This window comes from Culex pipiens, chromosome 3 (assembly GCF_016801865.2).
Source record: "Culex pipiens pallens isolate TS chromosome 3, TS_CPP_V2, whole genome shotgun sequence".
Taxonomy (NCBI): domain Eukaryota; kingdom Metazoa; phylum Arthropoda; class Insecta; order Diptera; family Culicidae; genus Culex; species Culex pipiens.
The window spans coordinates 61,423,771-61,445,711 of NC_068939.1; the positions used below are offsets into that span (position 1 = coordinate 61,423,771).

The window sequence follows — 21,941 nt, forward strand, 5'->3', positions numbered from 1 at the left end:
CTCCTAGGGTTTTTTGAACCTCACTCTATATTACGACAAAATTGTGCACATCAATGAAATTGAGTTTCGGGAACATGTTGTGTATCAATAGGAGACCATATTTGCTTAGCTTTGTGCCATAAATTCAATGGATTGCCTGATTTTTGTCGTGGGCGAAAACTGGTTCCAAGGGTGGGCGAAAATTGGATTTAGGGAGGCGAAAATAGGCACTGCAGAGAACTCTATTAAAACGCAACATTTCAACAAAAATGAACTTGTAAATGATAAAAACCTTTTGAAAACTTTTAAATCAAATAGTTTATCAACGTTCTACAACAAATAGAACCGAAAACCATAAATTGTCATTGAATTCTTGTCAAATTTCTAAGATTTCCATTAAAAGTGGGCGATTTCTGGGTTCTCCACCCTATCACGCGTTACCTCTTTTTTATAGCCAATTACTTTTTAAATAAAGGCGTATTACATTTTGCAAGGAATGGGATAATCGTTACCAAAAGGAATCAGCATGTGTTGGGCACTACAGTCCAGACTCGATTATTCGAAGTTTCGTTTATCCGAAGTTCGATTATCCGAAGGTTTGTATGGGACTTCGGATAATCGAATCACGATTTTTTGTTTCTTTTTTTCTTTTTCTTGTTTTAAACATAAAATTCGAGTTGTGCGACCCCATTTTAGTAAAATTTGAATCGTTGATTGTCTATTTAATAATAAAATGCATTTTTTCAATATGCATTATTGGCCGACACCTTGGATTTAAAAATTTTAAATCACGTTAGCGTGGTTTAGCGGTCATACTTAAGCTTGACAATAAAAAAATAGACAACGAAAAACATATTTTTTTCGTGATTCGATTATCCGAAGTGAAATTTATCCGAAGCCTCCGAAGTCTGGACTATATTCTAAACAACTTGTAGAAGAAATTTTGTCAAAATATTGATAGCGACGCAAAATTTATATCTTTGAAAGAAAAACCGTGTCAATGTTGGAAGTCTTTACGTTAAGCGCAGAACAAAGAGCGATCAAATTGCATTTTGTGTTAAAAGGCATTGCAGCAAAGCTGCATAAATTAGGGAAGCTCTAATTTTCAAATCTTAGCAGCTCAAAATGCTGGACGATGTGTTCGCTTGAGGGTCCTGCTTTTCACTGGAAATTGAATTTTATTGAACCTGTAATCTATGGGATCACAAGCATCCTTTGTTGAAGCTGCAATCTATGGACGAAACCCAGACTTTTAATAAACCTAATCCTTCGTTATTTCAACTACCTAGAAATGGTTTTTAATTGCTAGCAAGCTCGTCTTTTTGTTTCAGGGAATGAAAAACATGCAGCAGTTATTTAAAACTCTCAAAGGATTACTTTTTTGTAATTTAGATACATACTTGTGGAAGGGAGTTAGCAGCGGTCTTAAAATTTGATTAAATAATCTAAATTACAATCAAGGAGAAGACTTATTGAGTTTTATTCTTTGTGTCGTGTTATTCAACAAAAACTCAAACCATTATTTTTTTTCATTTTGGGCAATCTTATATCAGCAAATCGTTAGTCTCAAGTTACCTTGGCTATAAAAATTGCGTAAAACAACTGCTAAAGAAGTACCAATACCAATCTGATTTTGTTGCTCCAGATAAATCCCTACTAATAAAGTGTTTACTCAGTACTTATGCTGTAGGATTAGTATAATCCTGTTGTTAATTTACTTTGGAACACACATAATTATCATTATCGTTAGCAGATAATAAACAACATCAACAACCATTTGTTCGTAATACTTCAGCAACCTTTACCTTGTGACAAAACGAACCTCCCCACCTAACCCAAAACGAGGATGTGGCAGCAAACTGTTTGCCTAATCATGCCCACGGTAATTGGATCCGTTTTCCGCGTCATTCCATTTCACAGATATGCGTTTTTGGCACGATTGCCAACATCCTGAACATCGTCGTCCTGACGCGCAAGGAGATGTGCAAAAACCCCATCAACCGCATCCTGAAATGGCTCTCCGTGACCGACATGTTCGTGATGATGGAGTACATCCCGTTCGCGTTCTACATGTACTCGATACTGCCAGGTGAGTACTGTGCAAAACTGTCGAAATTTATTTTCGACCTCTAACGCCCAGAACTTTTCACCTGTTTTAAAAATAGTAAATTGTTAAATGTTGGTCCAATATCTCTGGAATAGCTTTACTTTAGCCCACAAACATCGAATCCACGCAAAATTTTAAAATTCCAGTGCTCCACCAGGAAGATAAGGAACTTTTTTTTCTGAAATTCGATCTCAAAGTATTGGTGTACAGGTGCTATCATGGGTGTTAGAGGGTTAATTGCAGAAAATCAACTATTTTTATTTTTATTATTGAATACAGAAAAAAATATTCCACATAAACTTTTTTTAACCGTGTACAGTTTTAGTTTTTTGTTTTACCTCTCCCACACGTTGTTTAACTAAAAAAAGCCTCACATTTCCGGAGCTCAATTTGTCGTCATCGTTAATGGTTTATTGGTGCCATGCCAGGAAGTTTGCTGCTGATGTCAGTTTTTCATACTTACTCTCTACCGTCATCTTGGGGTGATTCGAGACTCATGGGCTGAACCGCAGTTAAATCAGCCATGATTAATTTATTGGTCTCGGTTAGAGCAGATCCAGAGCAACAAAATGGGTCACAGTCTTTTAGGGTGAATCGCGACAAAATGGACGATTTTCTATTTAAAAACTTTTAAGGTGAAACTGGACGTCGGCCATTAATACACTTCTTTGCGACTTGAATTAATTACACTACTCGACAAAACAAAACTTGTGTCAAGGGATTCACGATATCTCATCGGTTCCTCAGAGAAAAGGCATCCCCGAATTCGATGCAATCGACAGAATTTGATTTTATGTCCACGCGGACTGACGCGAATGTGGTAAATTTTTTAACATAAAAAAATCGAACAATTTAAAAAAAACCATGCGTCTCCTCCCAACTATATGAGCCATCTACAAAAATATGGAAGCGTCTGGTGCAAAGCCATTTCCTTTAAGCACAACGGAAACAACCAATACAAATGTATAAAAAAGTTGTCAAGTTCGGGGGGTCCCGAGGGGGGTGTCACTTCCGCGCTAACCGAGCGATATTGCTTTAACTCGCGTTAACCGCGATAACTCGCTTTTTGGCTTACCTTTTGTTGCGTTCGCGCATCAGACTGCTCGATTTTTTTGACAGCGAGAACTGTCAAAAGCAAATGACAGTTCTCGTTGTCAAATGATTCGAGCAGTTTGTTTGCTTTTTTTTAAAGAAAGGTCTCAGGGGGAGATCATCCGTCGGAACCGTTCTGTGCGTTCCTGTGCCTGCTTGGGTCTCGTTCCACTAATTTGAGACGGTTCCACCACTGGTTCTTGAGCCATTCGTCAGTCTCCCGGTGGAGAAAGCCTTCTCAGGTTGAGAAAATTGCATGAAAGAAGGCGCGAACCGGCCCCGAAGGGCACGATTGAAACCGATTTTCCAAAGCGCCGATTTTCTGACCTGAAGCCATCGGAACGACAGATGTAAGTTAACAATAATTTATTTTCCAGCAGAGGAAACTTTCGAAACATACTTCGACGAATCTGGTGGGTTTGGAGCTGGGCTAAGCAACACTACACAGAGGTTGCCGAGCAGGACGATTCTCTAAAAAGGTATGAAAATACCGCCGGCATGAAGGAGCTGCTACCAGTACCTCAAGGAGGTTCCAGTGAATCCAGATACTATTCCGACTGCGACTGAACAACTATGCTAGCCAGTACGGTGCAAGTGCTAGCAGCGACTACCATAACCGCTTCCCGGACTGCCAGCGCAAGGCGTAGTGATGCATGAAGCAGTGCCCCTCCTATCTCGTGAAGGTGATTGCAACCCAAGTCTGTGCCAGGGCTGGGGAATCTTCATATAGGGCCGCCCCGTCAAGGTGGTCATTCATTGAGCAGCTCAAGGTTGTCGACAAAAAGTTGAGGTTCTATTATTCTCAAACAAACAAATCTGTAATCGTGTATTCAATAAATTTTGATAAATTGTAGTGTGATGCGTTTGCTTTTAGAAATAAATCTTCCGTTGACGAAAACTAAACCGTTTAAAAAAATCATTTTCATTATTTTATTAAATTTTTGTCCATCTGAGAACACAGCGGGCCAGGTTGTGACCGAGGTGGTTCAGACGCAGCGGGACCGGAAGACCGTTCCCGAAGCGCTTCGGCTGGTGCACACCGGGCTTCTTGTCTAGCAGGAAACCCTCGTCCAGGAACGATTCCTTCAAGCAACCGCCGGCATCGACGACCAGCTTCCTTGGCAAAGTACTCCTTATGCTGGGACAGAATCTTCGAGCTGAGCGTCGTCCGGGCAATGTTCATCATATCCTCCCGGAACTTTTCCGCATCCTTCAAGTTGCCCTGAGCCGCGGCAATCAGCACCGAACGTGCCGCCTGCGTGGCCGCTCTTCACCCGGCGATGATATTCTGCTGGTGCAACTTTTGCTCGATCAGCTTTTCCACCACGCGCAGCAACTCCGACGCCAGAAGTCACGGAAGTCGTTTCATCGCCAACCTCATCGTCCTGCACTCGACTCATGTCCACGAGGATCTTCGCCGCCGGATTTTCTACGCCGATCGCCTTCAAAATCGTCGCCTCGTCGTTGGTCTCCTCAACCTGGCCAGCGCTGCGGCCTTGCGCCACCAGAATCTTGTCCATTCTCTTCGGGCCGAGTGTGCTCTTGACCAGGACGCCGATCGCGATGGCCCCACAAACGAGGACAGCCGGGCGATTTCGCCCTTCTCCTCCTTGGCAAAAATTTCGGCGATTCGCTGGGGGGAGTTCACAATCAGGGCAAAAGCTGATGATAAATTTCCCTTGATATAAGCAGCGTGGTGGAGCGCCGACACTGGAATGGCCCAAGTCTAGGCTTATCTACACCCAAGCGCGTCGATTATCTGCCTACAAAATTAATAAAAATCAAAACCAAAATCACTTAATCGCACTACTAAAAAAAAACATTACCCAAAAACTTTGCTCCTCCTTGAGTTTGCGCTAGGATTTCCGCCAAAGTCCGTTTTAAGCACTTGATGTTAGAGCCGCCGATCACACCAACACACCGGGAGTAAAGTTAACTTTTCCGGTCGTCAAAACGTGCGCCGAGGACGGTAGAGCCGGCGAACACACCGGAGCAAACTTTTCCGGCCGTTGAGAAAAATCGCAATTTTTGCTTTGTTTTTTTTCTTTCTGTCAAAACTGCTTGAAAAAACCAAAACAAATGCCGAGTTGCCAAACATGACCAAAAACTGCTCGACGGCAAGGTTGCAAGATAGATTTCTCTGGTTCAAAAGTCGAGCAGATGCTGGTCGCTTTAACTCGCTTTAACGCGCGTTAACATGCGATAACTTGCTTTAAGGTGGCGTTATGTGAAAACTCGGCACGATGAGTAGCGTTGATGCTTTTCGAGCTCGTTTTTGTGCGTTTTAGTGTGTTATCGCGGAGTGACGTCCCCCTCGGGGGGTCCACAGCTAGCATTTTTTGTACGATTATTAAAAAAAAATATTAAAAGTTTAAAATTAAAATATTTGAAAAACATTTTTTTTTAAATTTATTTGTTTACTAAAATTTTATGTTTCTCAAAGGTCTATGGGTACTTCGGGATGTCCATGGTCATCCAAGGACTCCCTAGAGTTAAGATGAGTCTACCGCCGTAACAAGCAAGGGTTTGTCGGATTTTGACCCCGAATCATGTGCGTTTAGCATCAGTGGATATGGTAGACTATATTTTAATTATATTTTAATTATAGTTTAATAATTATTAAACTCGACAGATTGTTTGCTTACGGCTTATTTACCGTCTGTGATACGGCGTTTTTCTTAAAACTGTATTCAAAAACGCGAGTCGGAGAATACGTAATTTGCCTTAAAACGACTTCTCTATTCAGACTGTAGTCCCAAATCTCCCCTGCTGACGGTACATAACTTTATTGAACGACCACTGACTCTGTTGCTGTGTACTGAATTTTTTGATCAGTGGATGATTGAAAATTTGATGTGTACTTTCGCACAACATTTTGGGTTCATTTCGCAAGAAATATAAATTTTAAAAAAGATACTTGTTCTATTGAATCATATAGAAAATGAAAAATTAGTAAATCTCATTTTCCCAAAGTAAACTGACTTTTTTGCATTCCTCCATGTATACATTTGTTTTTATTAAAAAGAGAATGTTACAATGTCGATTTTTTATGGCATTCAATGGAATTTCTACTCAGCAGTGGTACATAAATGCAATAGCATCCTTCATCTTGCAGCTGCTGCCCACATTACAGCGTGGTAGGTACATATTTGTTTGATGTCATATAAAATATCTTTACAAACTGCATTCCACTAAGAGCTGCAAGGTTGTCGTCATTTCGTTTGAGTTCCCTCTTACAGTAATTGAAATGTACTGTCGATAGTGGAATTCAATAAGATTTTATCACAAGGTTTTCCTTAGTATTGAATTTTCAACGAAAAATAGCAAGCAAAGTTTTGAGAAAATAGGAACCATTTCCAAGAAAATGGTTTAATTTATTTTTCAGCCTTTGTACAGCATTTCTCTACGAGTTCCCGGAAATGAATTTTATTTGTATAGGACCTTTCCTATGATTTATGTTATTGGTTCACCCATGCAAGAGCTTTGGCAGCTCTCCATACAAAAATTGTACTTGAATATTCGAACATCTGTATAGACATTCGGCGGGCGCTCTAAAATTCTTTGTGTAAATATGGGTATTCGGCGCCGTCGCTCCGTGCCAAACTTTCATACATTTGGGAGCCCAGGGCGGCGAAGTCCTTGTAGATAAAAAGGAAGACACTAGTGGTTGGTACTAGCAATGGTGGCCGACAGCTATAAAGTCAACTTCGTTTTTTCGTATATTCAGAAGGAATTTCCTAAATGATTTGTTTTGTTCGGCAAAGATGTAGGGATTTATGTGGACTGTTAACAAATATTAGGTTTAAGGAAAATATTTTCTTTTGCTTATTTTGAAATAACCTTCACAAAAATTCAATTACTTCAGGTTTTATTCAGTAGATTTTGAAGGTTCTTTTAATTAAAATTTGTAACCGAAAAGTACTTTACAGACATTTTGATACTGCAGCAATTCTCCACGAAAACAGCATGACTCGAAAAAAAATTTCTGGGGGTTCCTTGGCCGAAATAATTAGACCTGTATTTTTTTGTTTGGCCATTAGGCCATTATTTACGCCGAGTTAGGTCGGTCCGAAAAATGGCAATTTTCGTTGATTTTCGCAAAAACCACATTTCTCAAAAAAAAAAATCATAACTCCGCGTCATTTTAACCGATTTTTGCTGTCTTGGACGCAAATGAGCAATTCTCTGAGATTTCAGTCATTCGATTTTTTTTTGTATTTTTTAATCCGGCTGAAACTTTTTTGGTGCCTTTGGTATGCCCAAAGAAGCCATTTTGCATCATTATTTTGTCCATATAATTTTCCATACAAATTTGGCAGCTGTCCATACAAAAATGATATGTGAAAATTCAAAAATCTGTATCTTTTGAAGGAATTTTTTGATCGATTTGGTGTCTTGGGCAAAGTTGTAGGTATGAATATGGACTACACTGAAAAAAAATGATACACGGTAAAAAAAATTTGGTGATTTTTAATTTAACTTTTTGTCACTAAAACTTGATTTGCAAAAAAACACTATTTTTAATTTTTTTAATTTTTTGATATGTTTTAGAGGACATAAAATGTCAACTTTTCAGAAATTTCCAGAACGGGCAAAAAATCTTTGAACGAGTTATGATTTTTTGAATCAATACCAATTTTTTCAAAAAATCGAAATATTGGTCGCAAAAAATTTTCAACTTCATTTTTCGATTTAAAATCGAATTTGCAATCAAAAAGTACTTTAGTGAATTTTTGATAAAGTGCACCGTTTTCAAGTTATAACCATTTTTAGGTAACTTTTTTGAAAATAGTCGCAGTTTTTCATTTTTTTAAATTAGTGCCCATGTTTTCCCACCTTTGAAAAAAATATTTTTGAAAAGCTGAGAAAATTCTCTATATTTTGCTTTATTGAATTTTGTTGATACGACCCATAGTTGCTGAGATATTGCCATGCAAAGGTTAAAAAACAGGAAAATTGATGTTTTTTAAGTCTCACTCAAACAACCCACAATTTTCTAAAGTCGATATCTCAGCAACTAATGGTACGATTTTCAATGTTAAACTATGAAACATTCGTGAAATTTTCCGATCTTTTCGAAAACAATGTTTTCAAAAATTTTAAACCAAGACCAACATTTTAAAAGGGCGTAATATTGAATGTTTGGCCCGTTTGCACTTTATCAAAAATTCACTGAAGTACTTTTTGATTGCAAATTCGATTTTACATCGAAAAATGAAGTTGAAAAATTTTTGCGACCAATATTTCGATTTTTTGAAAAAATCTGTATTGATTCAAAAAATTATAACTCGGTCAAAGATGTTTTGCCCTTTCTGGAAATTTCTGAAAAGTTGGTATTTTATGTCCTCTGAAACATATCAAAAACTGAAAAAAATAAAAATAGTGTTTTTTTGCAAATCAAGTTTTAGTGACAAAAAGTTAAATTTAAAAATCACCAAATTTTTTTTTACCGTGTCTCATTTTTTTTCAGTGTAGTCCATATCTATACCTATAACTTTGCCGAAGACACCAAATCGATAAAAAAATTCCTTCAAAAGATACAGATTTTTGAATTTTCACATATCATTTTTGTATGGACAGCTGCCAAATTTGTATGGAAAATTATATGGACAAAATAATGATGCAAAATGGCTTCTTTGGGCATACCAAAGGCACCAAAAAAGTTTCAGCCGGATTAAAAAATACAAAAAAAAAAATCGAATGACTGAAATCTCAGAGAATTGCTCATTTGCGTCCAAGACAGCAAAAATCGGTTAAAATGACGCGGAGTTATGATTTTTTTTTTTTTTTTGAGAAATGTGGTTTTTGCGAAAATCAACGACAATATTTTTGAAAAGCTGAGAAAATTCTCTATATTTTGCTTTATTGAATTTTGTTGATACGACCCATAGTTGCTGAGATATTGCCATGCAAAGGTTAAAAAACAGGAAAATTGATGTTTTTTAAGTCTCACCCAAACAACCCACCATTTTCTAAAGTCGATATCTCAGCAACTAATGGTACGATTTTCAATGTTAAACTATGAAACATTCGTGAAATTTTCCGATCTTTTCGAAAACAATGTTTTCAAAATTTTTAAACCAAGACTAACATTTAAAAAAGGCGTAATATTGAATGTTTGGCCCGTTTGCACTTTATCAAAAATTCACTGAAGTAATTTTTGATTGCAAATTCGATTTTACATCGAAAAATGAAGTTGAAAATTTTTTGCGACCAATATTTCGATTTTTTGAAAAAATCTGTATTGATTCAAAAAATTATAACTCGGTCAAAGATGTTTTGCCCTTTCTGGAAATTTCTGAAAAGTTGGCATTTTATGTCCTCTAAAACATATCAAAAAATAAAAAAAATTAAAAATAGTGTTTTTTTGCAAATCAAATTTTAGTGATAAAAAGATAAATAAAAAAATCACCAAATTTTTTTACCGTGTATCATTTTTTTCCAGTGTAGTCCATATCCATACCTACAACTTTGCCGAAGACACCAAATCGATCAAAAAATTCCTTCAAAAGATACAGATTTTTGAATTTTCACATATCATTTTTGTATGGACAGCTGCCAAATTTGTATGGAAAATTATATGGACAAACTAATGATGCAAAATGGCTTCTTTGGGCATACCAAAGGCACCAAAAAAGTTTCAGCCGGATTAAAAAAATACAAAAATTAAAATTAAAGAAAAAAGACCGATTCCGTAGAGAACTGCTCAAATGAAAGAGTTTAAGATAGGCTTTTAAGGGAAAATAGTATAAAGTTTCAAATATCAAAGTCAAAATCGACAAAAATGCACATGGGACATTTATGCGAACATGGGCAGTATAGGTCATCGCTTTAATTTCAAAGTTATCGCAGTTTTAGTGAAAAAAGTATTTTTTCCCCGTTTTCGTAATTTTCTCATTTTTGCGCGTGGTGCGTCGTAAAACCCAGTTTTATTTTCAAAAAATCGTATCTCGGAATATTGAAAAAATAACATCACAATTTTTTGATATGTTATGAAATTTTTTCCGAGGAATACGGTAAAAATATTTTCAGACATAGGCTCTTTGGTCCCGAGTAGAGGGTGACGAGCGGGAATTCCCGGGAAATTAATTTTTTATTTTTAAATAAAAGTTAGCAGTTATTCGTTTTTTTAAAGTGCTAAAGAGTAACTATTAATGATGTTTTCGAAAGGTTCAGAAAATTTCCGCAAATTGCGTCTAAGAAACATTGAATATTGGACCACTGGATACTGAGATACAGCGGATAAATGAAATACTAATATGAAAATTGAAGTTTTCAAAGTCTCACCCAAAAAGCCATCCATTTTCTAATGTCAATACCTCAGCAACTTATGATCCAATTTTCAATGCTAAAAAATTAATATTAGTGAAATTTTCTGATCCTTCTGAAGCAAAAAATATTTTGAAAATTTTGAAATAAAGAATAAAATTTCAAAAGAACGTTTTATTGAGTATTCGATAAGATCAGATAATTTAACAACTGTTTCAATTTTTAACATTGTTAATTTGACCATTCCCAGAGTTGGTCATAGAGAAAATCACCACAAAGTTTGAACAAAAAAAAATAAATGCAAAATATCAGCTGGATTCGTAGAACAATGCTCAAATTCAAAATCGACCTTCTCTGCTTGAGCTCCAGTAACAATCGTCTAAATTTTATACTTTCAACAAAAAACTCTAATTTTTACCAAAATTTGACAGCCCCTCTTTTTTGACACCGTATCTTTTGTCTGTTTCGCTTTTTCAAACCCCTCTTTTTCAATTAAAAGAAGGACACCACAATTGACCATCGTTGCAACGTCACACAATTTTAATTTTTTTTTTCTCGAAGTATGTTTCTTATTGAGCATGAGCATGAGCATGAGAGACCACCCATGGTTGCCCCTCCGTTGCTGAACAGAACCGTAATATCCTTTCAGCACTACTGATCATAGGCTTCGACGATCTAGTGGTGTTTCCCTTATCAACAGCATGTATGAATGCGCCGAAAAGATAAAACACCATGATTGCTAAAACTAGATCAGTTGCGAATAGGTAACAGTCATTGGCCACCAACGGCGCCCGCCATGTCAGTTTGTAGATCTCGATTTTTAGGGACGGGAATGTTAGTTAGCGCAGGTTGCTACTAGGGCAGCTGATTTACTCTGTGCTTACACCCCACAAGCGCCAGGAACCTGAAAATTTGTTAGTAGGATAGGGTGCTTGGTCAGGATTCATCATAGAAGATGATGATGCGACCCAAAATCATAGTGTTTGTTGAAAGGTTTTATATATTATTCTCAAGGCAAACAATCGGATGCTGCGGATGAGACATTTCCCGTTTAACTGTTGTTAAATTTTAAATGAAATGGTTTCATCTTAGACAGCCGGCTGTGGAAAGATAAAGCCAAATAATGTTTATTTATAGAATGAGGTGTTAAACGCAATGCTCCAATGATAGCGTAGTCTGATTTTTAATTATATAACCATGTAATTCATAAATTTGTTACGGAATAGACGCTACGAACTCAACCATCAAATGCCTTCCGATCTTCTTTCTGTTAGCTAGATGTGGTATTGATTTTCGTTGCCTCTCGAGCTACGATGCTATGGAGAGGGCTTAACACACAAACAACCGACGGCGAGCCTTCCGAGCTACGGAGCTATGGGAAGGTCTTTTCAACACAAAAAAAAAGACTCGCGCACCACACAACGTTCTTGACGAATCAAAATATTATTTTACGCGATAAAACTAACGAACTCAACCGTCAAATTGCCTTCCAACCAGCGATGATGAAGAAAGGGCTTCAAGCACACAATAACTCACCGATTAATATAAATAAAATCCAAGTTCGATCTTGTTTTATAGCAACAGCGCAACTCACTCCTGATTTTCACGATCGCGAATACAGCACGAAAAGAACACCACAAAAATCCATCTCACAAACCTGATTTGTTTTTTTTTTTCATTTTGCACACAAACCCAACCAACCGCTTGCACTGACGGAACATAATTGAATAATTTCCCCCATCCATCGCCTCCCTCCACTCACCAATCTTGCAGGCACAATCCTGATTTTTTTCTTCACTTTGCACACAAACACAACCATCCACTTGCACTGACGGAACATTATTCCCACACAAAAGAGACGAAAATTATCGCGAAAAAACAGGACTGCGCGTCCCCAGAAGCACTGCACTTATGACGGCATTATTCAATTATACTGACCAATCACCCCATGCACACAAACAGCCACACAAAAGAGACGAAGATTATCGCGAAAAAACAGAACTGCGCGTCCCCAGAAGCACTGCACTTATGATGGCATTATTCAATTATACTGACCAATCACCTCATGCACACAAATATCTCGAAGTATGTTTCTTATTAAGTATCAAAACCATTTTAAATCTTCAATATTATTACAGATACGAATCAGAAACGAATTTTCTACAAGAAGGGCCTACGGAAAACTAACTTTTTCATTTGCCACTCCGTAATTACTACGTGACGTTGCAAAGGAGTTATAAATAGCAAAATGTCGACCCTTGTTGTAGTAACTCCTTTCTTATTTATTTTATTCATTATTGATTTCGAAAAATGAATTACGCACAATTTAGTTTTAATCCCCCCCCCCCTCTTTTCAGACCGCCAGGACTACCCGTACTCGTGGGCGGTCTATCTGATGTTCCACATGCACTTCACCCAAATACTGCACACCATCTCGATCCTGCTGACGGTGTTGCTGGCCGTGTGGCGATACATCGCAATCAAGTAAGTTATTTCTGGGTGGCCCGTCTCCCCGGGAGAGGGACTCGAATTGCAGTCTCTCAGCAAGGGATATGAGATATGAGCGGAAAGGGGGATATGAGGGGGAGAGGGGTTAATATGCACCCCCTAAGGGCAAACTGAGATTTCTCAACCATAACAGCATTTCTGTGAAAGAATTTTGTTAGATGTTCTAAAATAACTATCATTCTTCGTCATCCATGTGAAAAAAGTCTTAACGGTACACATCAACCATAGCTTTTGCACCCAGATTTCTGATACAGACATTTTAGTATCTTCAAAAATACGGGAACTATCTATCGGATGCTGCGGATGAGACATTTCCCGTTTAACTGTTGTTAAATTTTAAATGAAATGGTTTCATCTTAGACAGCCGGCTGTGGAAAGATAAAGCCAAATAATGTTTATTTATAGAATGAGGTGTTAAACGCAATGCTCCAATGATAGCGTAGTCTGATTTTTAATTATATAACCATGTAATTCATAAATTTGTTACGGAATAGACGCTACGAACTCAACCATCAAATGCCTTCCGATCTTCTTTCTGTTAGCTAGATGTGGTATTGATTTTCGTTGCCTCTCGAGCTACGATGCTATGGAGAGGGCTTAACACACAAACAACCGACGGCGAGCCTTCCGAGCTACGGAGCTATGGGAAGGTCTTTTCAACACAAAAAAAAAGACTCGCGCACCACACAACGTTCTTGACGAATCAAAATATTATTTTACGCGATAAAACTAACGAACTCAACCGTCAAATTGCCTTCCAACCAGCGATGATGAAGAAAGGGCTTCAAGCACACAATAACTCACCGATTAATATAAATAAAATCCAAGTTCGATCTTGTTTTATAGCAACAGCGCAACTCACTCCTGATTTTCACGATCGCGAATACAGCACGAAAAGAACACCACAAAAATCCATCTCACAAACCTGATTTGTTTTTTTTTTTCATTTTGCACACAAACCCAACCAACCGCTTGCACTGACGGAACATAATTGAATAATTTCCCCCATCCATCGCCTCCCTCCACTCACCAATCTTGCAGGCACAATCCTGATTTTTTTCTTCACTTTGCACACAAACACAACCATCCACTTGCACTGACGGAACATTATTCCCACACAAAAGAGACGAAAATTATCGCGAAAAAACAGGACTGCGCGTCCCCAGAAGCACTGCACTTATGACGGCATTATTCAATTATACTGACCAATCACCCCATGCACACAAACAGCCACACAAAAGAGACGAAGATTATCGCGAAAAAACAGAACTGCGCGTCCCCAGAAGCACTGCACTTATGATGGCATTATTCAATTATACTGACCAATCACCTCATGCACACAAATATCTCGAAGTATGTTTCTTATTAAGTATCAAAACCATTTTAAATCTTCAATATTATTACAGATACGAATCAGAAACGAATTTTCTACAAGAAGGGACTACGGAAAACTAACTTTTCATTTGCCACTCCGTGATTACTACGTGACGTTGCAATGGAGTTGGAAATAGGAAAATGTCGACCCTTGTTGTAGTTACTCCTTTCTTATTTATTTTATTCATTATCGATTTCGAAAAATTACGCATAGTTTAGTTTTAATCCCCCCCCCCCTCTTTTCAGACCGCCAGGACTACCCGTACTCGTGGGCGGTCTATCTGATGTTCCACATGCACTTCACCCAAATACTGCACACCATCTCGATCCTGCTGACGGTGTTGCTGGCCGTGTGGCGATACATCGCAATCAAGTAAGTTATTTCTGGGTGGCCCGTCTCCCCGGGAGAGGGACTCGAATTGCAGTCTCTCAGCAAGGGATATGAGATATGAGCGGAAAGGGGGATATGAGGGGGAGAGGGGTTAATATGCACCCCCTAAGGGCAAACTGAGATTTCTCAACCATAACAGCATTTCTGTGAAAGAATTTTGTTAGATGTTCTAAAATAACTATCATTCTTCGTCATCCATGTGAAAAAAGTCTTAACGGTACACATCAACCATAGCTTTTGCACCCAGATTTCTGATACAGACATTTTAGTATCTTCAAAAATACGGGAACTATCGATATGATTTTTTATTCATCCCCTAAATTACTGTCTTCAAAGTTATTTACAACAAAGTTTGACTATTTTTACAATCAGATTTTTTCAGGATTGGGTTCGTAAGTTTGACCAATTTGGAATAAGAAGACAACAACTTCCTTGGCTGCTGTGCACCCTTAAACCCTTAAATTGTTTAAAAAATCAAAAATCTAAAAACAGTTTTGATTCATTTCAAACAATCTTGCGGGGCAATCTGCACCAAAACAATGGGGCAATATGCACCACAACAATGAGGCAAAATGCACCCCAACAATGGGGCAAAATGCACCGGGTAAAAGCAGTTTTCACCAGTCACCACTAGATGACACCGCTGAGCAGTTCTCTAGGATTTCGGTCATTCGATTTTTTTTGTATTTTTTAATCCGGCTGAAACTTTTTTGGTGCCTTCGGTATGCCCAAAGAAGCCATTTTGCATCATTAGTTTGTCCATATAATTTTCCATACAAATTTGGCAGCTGTCCATACAAAAATGATGTATGAAAATTCAAAAATCTGTATCTTTTGAAGGAATTTTTTGATCGATTTGGTGTCTTCGGCAAAGTTGTAGGTATGGATACGGACTACACTGGAAAAAAATGGTACACGGTAAAAAAAATTTGGTGATTTTTTTATTTTACTTTTTATCACTAAAACTTGATTTGCAAAAAAACACTATTTTTAATTTTTTTCATTTTTTGATATGTTTTAGAGGACATAAAATGGCAACTTTTCCGAAATTTGCAGGTTGTGCAAAAAATCATTGACCGAGTTATGAATTTTTTAATCAATACTAATTTTTTCAAAAAATCAAAATTTCGGTCGCAAAAATTTTTCAACTTCATTTTTCGATGTAAAATTGAATTTGCAATCAAAAAGTACTTTAGTGAAATTTTGAAAAAGTGCACCATTATCAAGTTATAGTCATTTTTATGTAACTTTTTTCAAAATAGTCGCAGTTTTTCATTTTTTTAAATTAGTGCACATGTTTGCCCACTTTTGAAAAAAATATTTTTAGCTGAGAAAATTCTCTATATTTTGCTTCATCGGATTTTGTTGATACGACCTTTAGTTGCTGAGATATTGCAATGCAAAGGTTTATTAAAAACAGGAAAATTGATGTTTTCTAAGTCTCACACAAACAGCCCACCATTTTTCAATGTCGATATCTCAGCAACTAATGGTTCGATTTTCAATGTTATAATATGAAACATTTGTGAAATTTTCCGATCTTTTCGAAAACAAAATTTTCAAATCACGACTAACATTTCAAAAAGGCCAAACATTCAATATTTTGCCCTTTTAAAATGTTAGTCTTGGTTTAAAAATTTTGAAAATATTGTTTTCGAAAAGATCGGAAAATTTCACAACTGTTTCATAATTTAACATTGAAAATCGGACCATTAGTTGCTGAGATATCGACATTGAAAAATGGTGGGCTGTTTGTGTGAGACTTAGAAAACATAATTTTTCCTGTTTTTAAACCTTTGCATTACAATATCTCAGCAACTAAAGGTCGTATCAACAAAGTCCGAAGAAGCAAAATATAGAGAATTTTCTCAGCTTTTCAAAAATATTTTTTTCAAAAGTGGGCAAACATGTGCACTAATTTAAAAAAATGAAAAACTGCGACTATTTTGAAAAAAGTTACATAAAAATGACTATAACTTGAAAACGGTGCACTTTATCAAAATTTCACTGAAGTACTTTTTGATTGCAAATTGCGACCGAAATTTCGATTTTTTGAAAAAAATAGTATTGATTAAAAAATTCATAACTTGGTCAATGATTTTTTGCACAACCTGGAAATTTCTGAAAAGTTGGCTTTTTATGTCCTCTAAAACATATCAAAAAATAAAAAAAAATTAAAAATAGTGTTTTTTTGCAAATCAAGTTTTAGTGATAAAAAGTAAAATAAAAAAATCACCAAATTTTTTTTACCGTGTACCATTTTTTCCAGTGTAGTCCGTATCCATACCTACAACTTTGCCGAAGACACCAAATCGATCAAAAAATTCCTTCAAAAGATACAGATTTTTGAATTTTCGTACATCATTTTTGTATGGACAGCTGCCAAATTTGTATGGAAAATTATATGGACAAACTAATGATGCAAAATGGCTTCTTTGGGCATACCGAAGGCACCAAAAAAGTTTCAGCCGGATTAAAAAATATAAAAATTAAAATTGAAGAAAAAAGACCGATTTCGTAGAGAATTGCTCCGCTGTTTTTACAAAGGAACATCACAGCGGTGCATTTTGCCCCGACCACGCTTTTTGTACAAAATTCAATTAAAAATACATTTTTTAATGTTTTTGGACTCATCTTCTTCTTCTATATATATAAAAAATTTCGACGGTTTTGTTCGAACGCGAATCAATTCAACACCGAACGTCGGATCGAGGTGCTCATTGTTGCGTTGGGTTCGTATAAGTCCAAGGAAGGTTCTTACGCCAAAAAGTTACAACTTTGGCCACTCTGAAACCGATTCCGGAAAATCTGCATATTGTATGGGAAAAGTTACGTAAAACTAAATATAGATCACAGGAGGCTGAATAGGCAAAACATCAAAAAAAAAAAAAAAAACGTCAACAAACGAAAAAAAGGCAGAACGAAGTTTGTCGGGTAAGGCTTGTCAATCTATAGAATAATGAAGATTATGGCAAAAACTATATAAATCAACACTAACAATATCAATAAATGCTTTTTACATTGTCCAAAAATCATATTGAAAGTTCAATGAAAATTAGATCAAAACGCAACAATTTAAAGTTTTGCAAATAACTTTAGATGATTTTATCCTACGATGCTTAAATTTTTCCAGCATGGTTTTACAATGTTAGGCTTCCAATTTATATGATTTTTTTCCCGGAAAATTCTTCACAACACCGAGTAAAGCAGGGGGTGCATTTTGCCCCGGGGGTGCATATTACCTCCTCTGCCCCACTCTTTGCCTGAGCACCCGCTGAGAATTTTGGCTCGAGCTTCGAGTCGATCTGGCTCGAGACCGAGCCTGAATCGAGTCGAGGCTCGAGCCAAAATTCTCAGTGGGCAAAGTAGAATCAATAGTGATGCTTCTTCAAAGCGTTTTAAAATGCTTGAATACATTCATGTCTTTTGATGACTTTTTTTTTCGGAAAGCTCATTACGACTCCCGAGAGTGGGAAGAATTGTCACGTTCAGCTAAAGTTGTTAAGCGGGAAAATCATGCAAACTTTTGCCATAATCGAGAAAAGTTTAATGAGCAATAATTTTCCTGAAACAAATCACCACAGCCCATGTGGTCCTGTCACAGAAATTTGACCATTCCTCGTTCCTTTTTTTTCTGGCCCAACTCTCATTCACAGACATCCGCACGGTTCATTAGCCCTCTTCGCCCAATCTAATTACAGTTATGCAATCCTGTTCTGCTACGTGCTGGCCCCCATCCTGTGCATGCCGACGTACTTTGTCTTCACGATACGGCAGACACGTGTCTACAAGGACGACGCCCCCGTCATGCTGTACCACTTGGACGCGGACGAGAACACTTCCGTTTACCGGTGAGTGTGTAGCGTGAGGCAGATTTTTCATGTTTCATTTTGTCCGACGAAGATGTCACGTGACGTGACGGGAAGTTTTTTTTTGCTTGACTTGAAACTGTAATTTAAGCTGATTGGACGACAAGATAATTCGGGCACTATAGTCTTCATAGGGCAACGGACAATTAGACTAACTGGAAACGATTCAGATAAGCCGGTACTAAACTTCAGGCATTCAGATCAATTGTTTTATTTCTTTCAAATAAGTTTATATTTGGTTGGATACATTAACTCATAATAAAAATGCAGTGACGATTTTGATAACAATATTCCCCAATTTTCAAAATCATTGACCACATTCTGAAAGGGTTTGATCGTGCGCACTAAGTTTACCCGATTACGACACATTAAATATATTTTTTTGCGTGAAACTGAGCCCATAAAGCTTTATTTTTAGCGAACAATCAAACAATGCGTAATAGACTTCACTCTTTCCACATAAGTTTATCACATCCCCAACGAGTCTTTGATAAAAACGTGGGATGATTCATTCATGAGCATCACCTGTCTTGGGGTCGTGCTTTTTCATTACTTCTTTCGTTCGCCTAATTATGGTCGTATTATGTTAAGGTGTTTTTCCCGCGTTGGACCGAGGATATAATTCCCATTTGTAATGGCTCTGGTTGTGGCAAACATAATTAACCTGAGAAGCGATGTTTTTATGTATATTCATGATCTACAGATTGTATTTATGTAGAAGCAAGCTTTTCTATCTACTTCACTATTACTTCATAAAAATTACATGAATATTTATTCTAGCAAAATATTTGGGAAAAGATATGTGAAATGAGTTGTGATAAACATTAGAAAATGCTTAAAAAAAAGTTTGCTTCAAATTTTTAAATGATAATTGGGTAATTCTCCGTCATCTCAAACAGCAGTTGCCCCGTTGCGTGAAACTTTATCCTAAGGGGTAACTTTTGTCCCTGATCACGAATCCAAGTTCCGTTTTTTGATATCTCGCGACGGAGGGGCGGTACGACCCCTTTCATTTTTGAACAAACATGCTAAAAAAAGAGGTGTTTTTCAATAATGTGCAGCCTGAAACGGGGATGAGATAGAAATTTGGTATCAAAGAGACTTTTATTTGATGAGGCACTCAGAATTCCGAAGAAACGTATTTTTCATCGAAAAAAATACTAAAAAAGTTTTAAATACTCTACCATTTTCCGTTACTCGACTGTAAACAAAATTGGAACATGTCATTTTAAGGGAAATTTAATGTTCTTTTCGAATCTACATTGATTGGAAGGGTCATTTTTTCATTTAGAACAAAATTTTTCATTTTAAAATTTCGTGTTTTTTCTAACTTTGCAAGGTTATTTTTTAGAGTCTAATAATGTTCTACAAAGTTTTAGAGCAGACAATTACAAAAAAATTGATGTATAAACATAAGGGGTTTGCTTAATAAACATCACGAGTTATCGTGATTTTACGAAAAAAAGTTTTGAAAAAGTTACTTTTTGCTTTTCTCTTTGTTTTGTCGTCCGTGTCTGTCGCGGGTGACGATGAACGGCCATGATCGACGACGAGCAACTTTTTCAAAACATTTTTCGTAAAATCGCGATAACTCGTGATGTTTAAAAGCAAACTCCTTATGTTTATATATCAAATTGTCTGCTCTACAACTTTGTAGAACATTGTTACACTCTAAAAAATAACCCTGCAAAGTTAGAAAAAACACGAAATTTTAAAATGAAAAAAAATGTTTTTAATGAAAAAATGACCCTTCTGGGTCAATGTAGATTCAAAAAGTACATTAAATTTCCCTTAAAATGACATGTTCCAAAATTTTTGACATTCGAGTAACGGAAAATGGCAGAGTTATTAAAACTTTTTTAGTGTTTTTCTCAATGAAAAATACGTTTTTCCAGAATTCTGAGTACGCCATCAAATCGGGCGTCATATTTTAAATGAAAGTCCCTTTGACACCAAATTTCTATCTCATCACCGTTTCAGGCTGCAATTTATTAAAAAACACCTCTTTTTTTAGCATGTTCAAAAATGAAAGGGGTCGTACCGCCCCTCCGTTATGAGATATCAAAAAACGGACCTCGGATTCGTGATCAGGGACAAAAGTTACCCCTTAGGACAAAGTTTCACGCAAATCGAAGAGGGGTCGGGGCAACTTTTCCCGATTTCGTGTGAGTTGGTAGAGAATTGCCCAATGGAGCACCCGCAGTCGAGCAGTTTTTGACAGTTCGCTCCATAAGAAATACATTGTAGAATAAAGCAAAAACTGCTCGAATGGAAATGCTCCATTGAAAAACATTGACAAACAAGCTCAAAATGGGTTTTAACAATGGAGCATTTCCATTCGAGCAGTTTTTGCCTTTTTCTACAATGTAGAATGTGTACAATTGATTCAGATAAGTGATCAGATCACTTAAATCAATAGTTTAACCGACTTAATCAGTATATTTTCAAAAACAAAAGATTGCATTGCCTTTAGAATGAGTGTATCAACATAAAATTGTGAAAAACAAGAACAATTTTCCACATTTTCCAACAACATTTATGACGTGTCACAAGTGTTCACGATCATTTTGATGATAAATTGGTCTATGTCACAAGTGTGAATTGCGATATCCGGGAAACGGAAGCGAGTTCCTAAAATCGGGTTAAAGCATCTTGTAGTGTTTGTTAAGCATAGCAAAACGTCATCATTAACTCATTTTCGACCAAAATGGTCTATGTCACAAGATAGCACACAGCAGACGATTTGTTCATTTTTCGATTCTGAGTCGATAGGTATACATGAAGGTGAGTCTGTGAGCTCTAAAATTCTTTGTGTAAATATGGGTATTCGGCGCCGTCGCTCCGTGCCATACTTTCATACACTTAGGAGCCCAGGGCGGCGAAGTCCTTGTAGATAAAAAGGAAGACACTAGTGGTTGGTACTAGCAATGGTGGCCGACAGCTATAAAGTCAACTTCGTTTTTTTTTTCGAGTCTGTGAGCTTTCTGTGAACAGTTTATTTTAGAGCAGGATTATAGCCTTACCTCACTGAGGAAAGCAAACATGAATAAAAACAGCAGTTTGAAAACATTCCCAATGCGATGTCAAGTTTTAAGGCAGGGTGGCCACCTCGGGAAAAAACCGGGAAAACCGGGAAAAACCCGGGAATTTATTCCACCGGGAGAAAACCGGGAAAAACTCGGGAATTCGACTGACAAACCGGGAAAATATTTTAAGTTTAGTTAAAATTCGACAAATTCCTCTTAAATGACTTCAACGTAAACTTTTCTCTATTAGAATATTATTCTAGTTATTTCAAATTAAGAATTCGGGAAAATAATGTTTGAATTTGGTTGTTTTTTACTGTTGAGTA

The 21,941-nt window shown here is 36.9% G+C and overlaps 2 protein-coding genes and 1 long non-coding RNA gene across 3 annotated transcripts in view; 2 read left to right on the forward strand and 1 right to left on the reverse strand.

Annotated features, from left to right (window-relative positions):
- The window catches only part of LOC120414436 (G-protein coupled receptor dmsr-1), a 161,151-nt gene that overhangs the window by 128,096 nt on the left and 11,114 nt on the right, over positions 1-21,941 (forward strand). Inside the window, exons 5-7 of the mRNA XM_039575621.2 lie at positions 1,900-2,068; positions 12,805-12,931; positions 18,377-18,571. Of these exons, the coding sequence (XP_039431555.1) occupies positions 1,900-2,068; positions 12,805-12,931; positions 18,377-18,571 (491 nt within the window). The remainder of the gene's footprint in view (positions 1-1,899; positions 2,069-12,804; positions 12,932-18,376; positions 18,572-21,941) is intronic.
- Positions 3,127-4,031, forward strand: LOC128093457 (uncharacterized). Its single transcript, XR_008212501.1, has 2 exons — positions 3,127-3,528; positions 3,559-4,031. It is a non-coding gene; the product is annotated as an uncharacterized LOC128093457 (long non-coding RNA).
- LOC120414439 (uncharacterized) lies at positions 4,181-5,226 on the reverse strand. The gene is made up of 2 exons (XM_039575624.2): positions 5,005-5,226; positions 4,181-4,941 (listed from the first exon to the last, which is right to left on the reverse strand). Exon 2 carries the CDS (start codon positions 4,696-4,698, stop codon positions 4,312-4,314), a length of 387 nt encoding a protein of 128 aa, XP_039431558.1. The 5' UTR covers positions 4,699-4,941; positions 5,005-5,226; the 3' UTR covers positions 4,181-4,311.

Coding starts and splice junctions, on each gene's coding strand:
- LOC120414439 (XM_039575624.2), bottom strand. CDS start 4,698: ATGGACAAGATTCTGGTGGCGCAAGGCCGCAGCGCTGGCCAGGTTGAG.